The following is an 8947-nucleotide window of genomic DNA, read 5'->3' on the forward strand; positions in this document are numbered from 1 at the left end:
GGGGGGACGGGGAGGGGACGAGGGCGGGCGGGCGGCCCCGGCGGCCCGTCCGTTCATTCGTTCCAGTCCTTCCTGATGGCCAGGCTCCACTCCCAGGTGAGGTGGTCCTGCCGGTCATCGTCGGTGAAGAAGGACTTGTTGTGGTAGGTGCCCCGCGCCAGCATGCCCTTGGGCGCCTCCTCCGGCGGGGTCAGGAACTCGTACTCCTCCAGCCGCGGCCCGTAGCTGCCCACCATGAACGTGGCTTTGTCCACTGCGGGGTGGGGGGGATGGGGGAGGAAAACCCATGAGGACCAGGCAGGGGGGGGGTCGAACTGGGAGGGGGAGAGCCAGGTGCTGTGGCTCACGCCTGTCATCCCAGCTACTCAGGAGGCTGAGATCGGAGGATCGTGGCTCGAGGCCAGCCAGGGCAGGAAAGTCCGTGAGACTCTGATCTCCCATGAACCGCCAGAAAACCAGAAGTGGAGCTGTGGCTCAAGTGGTAGAGCACCAGCCTTGAGTGAAAGAGCTCAGGGGACAGCGCCCAGGCCCCGAGTTCAAGCCCCAGGACCTGCACACGTGTGCGCGCGCGCACACACACACACACACACGCTGGGGTGGGGGCGATAATGTCTTCCTGTACCTTTCATGCCGGTGCGGTAGGTGTGCTGGACGTACTTCAGGCCCGACACGATGTCCTTGTTCACCTGTAAGTAGAGGGGATGCGTGCGTGTCAGATCAGAGTGAGTCCTTCCTCCTCTGCATGCATGCACACACACACGCACACGCACACACATGCACACACACGCATGCGCACGCATGGGCTCATCCCACAGACCCTGCCTGGCTCGTGCGTCCCTGCAGAGGGGGGCACGGATGGTTCAATCCCAGAGGCAGGACGCCTCTGATCTCATGGCTGCCTGCTCTGCTCTGCTCTGATCACCTTGCTCCTGGGGCTTCTACTGTGCAGGGTGGGGAGCCCTGGGGTTTGTGAGAGGGGGGGGGCTCCCCTTTGAGGGGCTGGGCAGGTGGCTCAGTGGTAGAGCGCTTGCCTTGCATGCCTGAGGCCCTGGGTTCAATTCCTCAGCACCACATAAGCAAAAAAAGAAAAAAGCTGGAAGTGGCACTGTGGCTCAAGTGGTAGAGCGCTAGCCTTGAGCTGAAGAGCTGAGGGACAGCGCCCAGGCCCAGAGTTCAAGCCCCAAGACAGACAGACAGACAGACAGAAAGAAAGGAAGGAAGGAAGAGAGAAGGAGGGAGGGAGGGGGGAAGGAAGGAGGGAAGGAAGGAGGGAAGGAAGGGAGGGAAGGGAGGAACGAACTTCCTTTGTACAACTAAGGTAATCAAAAATACATACATATATAAAATTTAAAAAATCAAAACGATAGTATAAGAAGAAGAAGAAGAAGAAAACAAGCACTACCCCTCCAGCATTCCAGCACCATCTCCATCTTCCCCGGCCTCCTCCTCCTCCCTCCGCGGCCCCCACCCGGCCCCCACCCTGACACTGTTTTCTGGAAAAGCTTATGCAAACCCCAACGGAAACTAGGATGGAAATAGATGGAAACCTCTCGATCCTTCTAGAAAGAAAACATCGCCACCAAAGTGACCCCCGGAGCCCGGGGAAAACCACCGGTGTGGAGGAGCGGGGTGTGGGACCGGCGCGTGGGAGGCCAGGCCGGGGAAAGGTCCCGCCGACTCCCTGCACGCTGGCCGTGACCCGCGTGTGTCAGGACTCTGTGGCGTGTCACACCCACCCGTGGCCGGAAAATGTCTCACTCCTTTGCCCAAGACTTTCAAAGAATCCCATGGAAGGTAAACACAGAGTAAACACAGCCCGGCCCGGCCACCGGCGTGTTCTGCCGTGACTCACGGGCCCAGAGTCCCCGGCCGTCTCCCACGCGGCTCCCGACCACGCAGACAAACTAAAGGGGACATCGAGTCACGGCCGGAGGGCCAGGCGAGGCGGAGCAATGAGACAGCTTCGGGTAACTGTGCCCGATGGCCACGACGCAGTGTGAAACACATCTGCTGCTCAGTTCTTCTGTCCCGTTGGTGGGGGGGGGGGGGCAGGCCAGGGAAGGTTCTAGGCTGTCACTTGGAATAAAAAGCAAGCAAAATCAGACAGCACAGATTTGGCTTCATGGGAGGAACTGGGACCAAAATGAAGCCCAGGGGCCGGGGAGGGGGCTCGGTGGTAGAGTGCTCGCCTAGCACACGTCAAGTCCCGGGTTCGAGTCCTCAGCACCACAGACACAAAAAAGCTGGAAGTGGCGCCGTGGCTCAAGTGGTAGAGCACCAGCCTGGAGCAAAAGAAGCTCAGGGAGAGCACCCAGGCCCCGAGTTCAAACCCCAGGAAAGAAACAAAGAATAGGAGTGGGCTGGGGACATGGCTCAGGGGGTAAGAGCCCCAGCCCGGCTACCCCGAGGCCTGAACTCCAGCCCAGGACTATCTCATGGAGACCTGGGAATGGCAGCCATGAGGAGCCCCATGTCTCCACGGCCTGCATCCTGGAGCACGGTCCAGGGAAGATTTGTTTAGTGGAGGGACAGGCTCCAGGAGAGGTTTGCATGGCTTTTCTAGAAGGATCTAGATGCTGCTAAGCATGGGGGCCTGGGAGGAGCTGAGCTGTATTGTAGGTCTGTGGGCTCCTGCAGAGCCGTGACCCCCTTCTACGACGTGATTCAGACCCCAGGGACCCAAACTTTGCAGTCTGCAGAAACTCCTTTTGCATCTTATTGACATCACAATTTACCTGCCAGGTCTCACCTGGTTAGATTTCCTTCCTTTCCTCCCTCCCTTCCTCTCTTTCTTTTGTTAGTCCTGGGTCTTGAACTCAGGGCCTGGGCGCTGTCCCTGAGCTCTTTTGCTCAAGGCTGGCGCTCTACTACTTGAGCCACAGCGCCACTTCCGGTTTTCTGGTGGTTCACTGGAGATCAGAGTCTCACAGACTTTCCTGCCTGGGCTGGCTTTGAACCGTGATCCTCCGATCTCAGCCTCCTGAGTAGCTGGGATGACAAGCGGGAGCCACTGGCCCCTGGCTTAGATTCACTGTCTAAGGGGTGACGCTGCGTTTGTAAACCGCAACTACTCAAAGAGTTTATATATAGATATAGAGAGTGTACATAGAGATAATATATATATATATATATATATATATATATATATATATATATACATGTATATATAGAGATGGGGGGAGATTCACGTTCGAGAAGGACCACACAGCACACAGGCCGAGGGCCTGGGTGGGCTTGCAGCGCACGCTGTGCAGCGTGGGTGTGCACACCGGCCTTGCCGCGCCAGGCCAGGTGTTCTAGTAATAAACAAGAGCGACAGGAAGCCCAGGCAGGGGCCGCTCAGGGCGGGAGGGAGGAGGGAGGATGGGCAGGGCCCGCTCCGTCTGTGTGTGTGTGTGGTGTGCAGAGAATGTCGGTGGGTCGTGAGTCACTTCCTGCTCCGGCAGGCTCGCGCTGCGATCTGGGGCTGAGAGACTGGAAGGCGGCGCGGGGGCGGGGAGGGGCGGCGGGGGAAGCTGCCAAGGCAAACATGGCTCCCGCCTCCCACTTGTGGGCTCTCTGGGCCACGGTCGGCTCCCGGGGCCCAGGCCCTGCTCCTCTCTCTCTTTAAACCCTGAACTCTTATTTATTTCTTTGTATTACCTTTAAGTAGCTGTAGAGAGGGGTTTCAACACAACACAACGATTTATAAGTACAAGAGCATCTTGATCCACACCCCCCCCCCCAAGTGAGCGGCCTTGTGCTCACCTGCCGACACAGAATATCACCAGTGCACTCACTTTGTCTACGCCCCCCAGGCCTGTTTATCATTTATCGGGGTATTTCTTTTATATATAATAATTATATAACATATTTCTATTAGTACACACCACATAGGAATGTGAGAGCGAGAAGTGAGCCCCAGTTATGATGGGGGGGGATGGGAAACTTGGGGGACCGCGGGGAGACACTCACTTTGAAGTTGATCTTCACGCGGTACTCGATGCCCTCCTTCATCACGAACACCTGCTTCTTCAGCTCCTGCAGGTCTCCTGTGGGGAGGAGCGAGGCTCCGTCAGCTCCTGGAAGCTTCCAGAAGGAGAGGAGGGACCGCCTGGGGCCAGGCCCCTCAAGAGTGTGTGAGGTCAGGACACGCACACACATGTAGAACACGCACACACACACACACCACAGTACCTCCCAGCCCCACAGCATTCCTGCCACGCTGAGATCCTACCGCACACTCATGCCAGAGTCTGCCCACGGCGTGAAAAACACCCGACCCTCATAGCGAGAGAGAAGAAGACGTTTCTCATCACCAATAACAGTGACTAAAAAAATAGCCTTCATCAACCCTCCAGTGTGGGCTGGACAAGATCAGGAAGAGTGAGGGCTGGGTTGGGGGTGGGAGGGCAGGCGTGGGGAGGGGAGGGGCGGGGGGGGAGGAGGGGCTGGGATCAAGATGTACTTTGTCCAGTGGCAGCTCCTTTGGACAACTACTTAAAGACAATCGTAACCGTAATCGCCGCCATCATCATCACAGAATCGTCCATGTTACCCTTCTATCCTGTCTGTTGGAAATCTGCGCACACACGGCAAGAATCTCAAAGGCCAGAAGGAAGTAGAGCCAGGCGTCAGGCAGGGATGGGCGGGCGCGTGAGGTTTTCAGCGCTGAGCTTTGTCTCCCTCCTGTGCATCATCTAAGTGAATCCTCCTTTGACATCTGGGGTCCTGGGTTCGAGCCTGGGCCTTGGCTCTGGGCAGGTGAGCCGAGCCTCAAGCCCTGATACTCGTGTCCGTACTTACTCCTGTATGGCGTGAATGCTCCAGTGCGCGTGTGTGCGCTTGTGTGTGTGCACGTGTGTGCGCATGTGTGAGTGTGTGTGCGCGTGCACACGCTCTGACGGTCTCGGCTGAGCAGGAGGCGTGCCTCCCGCGGCCCACACGTCCTCCCTCCGCACAGAGGGCCCCGGAGCGTCCTCCCTGCTGGCCTCAGGTTCGAGACCGGTGCTTGGCTTCTGCTTTGCCCCCGAGTCTCCTCTTCTCCCCCCCAAAACTGCTTTTCCTGCCCCGGTTGGTCTCGGGGTGCCTCGGCCCCGGCCACAGGAGGGGAAAGGGGGGTGCTCAGATGTGTGGGGAGGTGTCCGTGGGACCCCACACAGAGCTGGGTAAGCTTAGATCATTGGGGGGGCTTTTTGGTTTGGTTTTTTTGCTGTTGTTATTTGCCAGTCCTGGGGCTTGAACTCGGGGCGCGGGCGCCGTCCCTGAGCTCTTCCACTCAGGGCTGGTGCTCTGCCATGGGAGCCACAGCGCCACTTCCGGTTTTCTCCCCGCTCAGCTCCCCCCCCCCGCGCCCACTCACCCGTGAGGTCCATGGTGATGGGCCCCGGGGCGCTGTCACACACCAGGCTCAGCCGCGTCACCGTCACGTTGGGCACCGTGGGGTCTGCGGGACGCAGAGGGCGTGAGGACGGACAGACGCATGCCTGGGGTGTGTGTGCGCACGAGTGTGTGCGTGTGCACGCACGTGTGCATGTGTGCAAGTGCACGTGTGTACAGGTGCAGGTGTGCGGGTGTGTGCAAGTGCACGTGTGCATGCGTGCACGTGTGTGCAAGTGCACATGTATACAGGTGCAGGTTGCAGGTGTGCGCAAGTGCACGTGTGTACAGGTGCATGTGTGCGTGCGTGTGTGTGTGCAGGTGTGTGTGTGCAGTGTATATGCTGGTGTGTGCAGGTATGTGTGCAGGTGTGCATGTGTGCAGGTGTGTGTGTGCAAGTATGTGTGTGCAGGTGTGTGTGCAGGTGCATGTGTTCAGGTGTGTGTGCAGGTGTGTGTGCAGGTGCATGTGTGCAGGTGTATGTGCAGGTGTGTGCATGTGTGTGTGCAGGTGTGTGCATGTGTGCATGTGTGTGCATGTGTGTGCAGGTGTGTGTGCAGGTGCATGTGTGCAGGTATGTGCAGGTGCATGTGTGCAGGTGCATGTGTGCAGGTGTGTGTGCAGGTGCAGGTGTGTGTGCAGGTACAGGTGTGTGTGCAGGTGTGTGCAGGTGCAGGTGTGTGTGCAGGTATGTGCAGGTGTGTGTGCAGGTATGTGCAGGTGTGTGTGCAGGTGTGTGTGCAGGTGTGTGCAGGTGTGTGTGCAGGTGTGTGTGCAGGTATGTGCAGGTGTGTGTGCAGGTATGTGCAGGTGTGTGTGCAGGTGTGTGTGCAGGTGTGTGCAGGTGCAGGTGTGCAGGTGTGTGTGCAGGTGTGCAGGTGTGTGTGCAGGTGTGTGTGCAGGTGTGTGTGCAGGTGCAGGTATGTGTGCAGGTGTGTGTGCAGGTGTGTGTGCAGGTGCAGGTGTGTGTGCAGGTGTGTGTGCAGGTGTGCAGGTGTGTGTGCAGGTGCAGGTGTGCAGGTGTGTGTGCAGGTGTCCCCCTTCCTGCTCCCCCCTCCAGCCTCCACCCATCCTGCGGCTCATGCCTTTATTCCTGAGGTATCTCCCTGGACCCTCCCCGGCCGGCGGCGGGCTCGGGGCTGACCCCCAGCGGCGGGCTCGGGGGTGACGCTGCCCTCCCCGGCCGGCCCCCCGGCGGCGGGCTCACCCACCTGCCAGCACGGGCGCGTCGCCCAGCAGCGTCCGCTTGTACTTGGCCAGGCTCTCGTCGTCCTTGTCCAGCTCCTGCAGCTCCTGCAGCGACTTCTGCGGCGGGGGCTTGTAGTGCAGCCGGCTGTCCAGCTCATCGTCCGCGTCCTCCAGCGGCGGGCCCGCGTCCTTCTCCGTCATCACCGTCTGCGGGGGGGGGGGGTCACCTCCTGGGTCATGGCCACACCCAGCGGTCATCAGAGGCCTCCCTCCGGCTCCCCTGCCCCCTCCCGCTCCCCTGAAGTCCTGAGCCGGGCGCCGGCGCTCACGCCCGCCGTCCCAGCGACTCGGGAGGCTGAGCGCTGAGGATCGAGGTTCAAAGCCAGCCTGGGCAGGAAAGTCTGTGAGACTCTGATCTGCCAGGAACCACAGAAAAACGGAAGTGGCGCTGTGGCTCAGGTGGTAGAGCGCCAGCCTTGAGCTGAAGAGCTGAGGGACAGCGCCCAGGCCCTGAGTTCAAGACCCAGGACCGACCAAAAACAAAAGTGGACTCTGGACGCAGGAGAGGCGTCTCCCCTTCCTGCCTCGGTTGCCAGGTTTGCTCCCACCCAACACCGCAAAATCACATCTTCCATTCCTGGTTCTAGCAGGTTCTAGCCCCCTCTGGAACCCTCCCCCAGCACTGGGGGGAGTTCCGGCGCTTGCTCATCTCCCGCGGATGGGCTCATCGGGTTCTCTGTCCAGAGCTCTTCTCACCAGACAGCAGGGAGTCTTAAAATGAAGAGCACCTTTCTTTTCCTTTTTAATGCTCGGGTGCTCCGCCACTTGAGCCACAGCGCCACTTCCGGCTGTTGCTTTTGGTCGTTAACTGAAGACTCTAATGATGGGGGGGCGGGCCTCGAACCCCGATCCTCCAGCCTCAGCCTCCTGAGCAGGCAGGATGACCCCAGCGTGAGCCACCAGTGCCCGGCTGCCAGGTTGCTCTCCATTGTCTTCCTTCCTCGCCTCCTATGGAGTCCTTCTGCTGGGGAGCCCCCTCCCGCCCCCGGCTCCCGAGGGTTCGGAATACTCCAAGGCCCTACGTGGTTGGCCCTGGGGTATATTAGTAGTAGTATTAGTTTGTGTGAGACTGGGACCCAAACTCAATATCTGACTTTTTTTCTGCATCGCCTGGCGCGCTACCGCCTGAGCCACGCTTCCCACCCCCAGTATTATTTTTCACCATCACCTACATTTCCGTTTCTTGGGTTCAAACGGGGGAGGAAAATCTAGAAAAACTACCTAGAGTGTAGTTTATCACTGAAATCCATGGTGAAGGTAACACTCGCATGCATGCACACACACGTGCATGCACACACATGCACGCACACACATACACACACGCACACACGTGCACACACATATGTGCACATACAAACATATGCACACATGTGTGCACACACATACACACATGCATGCACGCACACACGCACATGCACGCACACACACACATACCACCTCCCCCTTCCTCGCAGGAGACAGATGAGGAGTTCAGAGAATGTCCCCTGGCTGGGAACTTCCTACCCCGGGCCGGCAGCAGCTGGGGTGGAGACAGCAGCTAGGGACGTGTTTGTGCAAGAGAGAGATCTCTCTTCTGGTCTTTTCTCTGCCCCAGGGCCCAACCTCCAGCCGTCCTCAGTGATTACCCAGGTAATATCCACCGCCGCCCTCCGCGGTTGCGCGGCTTCCTTGGGCGGGTGCTCTACCACTTGAGCCGCAGCGCCGCTTCTGGTTTTCTGGTGGTTCCTTGGAGAGCAGAGTCTCACAGACTTTCCTGCCCTGGGCTGGCCTCGAACCGCGATCCTCCAGATCTCAAGCCTCCCCGGGTGGCTGGGATGGCGGGCGTGTGCTGCCTGGCCCAGCTGTGGTTGTGGATTTCAATGTCACTGTCATCTCCCACGGGGGGAATTTAAAAAAAAGATGATGTCTGGAGCCCCATCCACAGACTTCACTGGGTCTGAAAACAGCCATCCCTCCTCCCCAACCCCAGGGAAACTGGGGGGGGGGGGAGGCTTGTTGCCTTGGTAACCGTCATCTCAGGCTTTGAGTCAGCAGTCACTCACCCAGGGCCCGAAAAACAGGGTGACTAAGCCCAGCTCAAGTTCCACAGGGCCCTCTGGGGAAACATGGGCAAACCTTCTGGAAAACAGACCTCAAGGGGCGGGCGCTGCGGGCAGAGGGGAGGGGGCTGCCCTGCGGAGGCCGCGGCCAGCCTGCTGCAGTGCTTCTCAAAGTGTCCCCACAGCCGGCCGGTCACCCCGGCCCCGCGGGGAGGCTGCGACCTGGAGGATGGCGGTGTGAGGCCAGCCCCGGCCCCTCGGGGAGGCTGCGACCTGGAGGATGGCGGTGTGAGGCCAGCCCC

At 59.3% G+C, this 8947-nt stretch overlaps 1 protein-coding gene across 1 annotated transcript in view; it reads right to left on the minus strand.

Annotated features, from left to right (window-relative positions):
* Nucleotides 1-8947, minus strand: part of Arhgdib (Rho GDP dissociation inhibitor (GDI) beta) — a 14332-nt gene continuing 5385 nt past the window's right edge. Inside the window, exons 3-7 of the mRNA XM_013025107.1 lie at nucleotides 6570-6753; nucleotides 5342-5425; nucleotides 3955-4031; nucleotides 623-686; nucleotides 1-253 (exon numbers count right to left, since the gene is read on the minus strand). Of these exons, the coding sequence (XP_012880561.1) occupies nucleotides 54-253; nucleotides 623-686; nucleotides 3955-4031; nucleotides 5342-5425; nucleotides 6570-6747 (603 nt within the window). The 5' untranslated portion in view covers nucleotides 6748-6753 and the 3' untranslated portion in view covers nucleotides 1-53. The remainder of the gene's footprint in view (nucleotides 254-622; nucleotides 687-3954; nucleotides 4032-5341; nucleotides 5426-6569; nucleotides 6754-8947) is intronic.

The sequence above is a fragment of the Dipodomys ordii genome, unplaced genomic scaffold, assembly GCF_000151885.1.
Source record: "Dipodomys ordii isolate 6190 unplaced genomic scaffold, Dord_2.0 Scaffold81, whole genome shotgun sequence".
NCBI lineage: Eukaryota > Metazoa > Chordata > Mammalia > Rodentia > Heteromyidae > Dipodomys > Dipodomys ordii.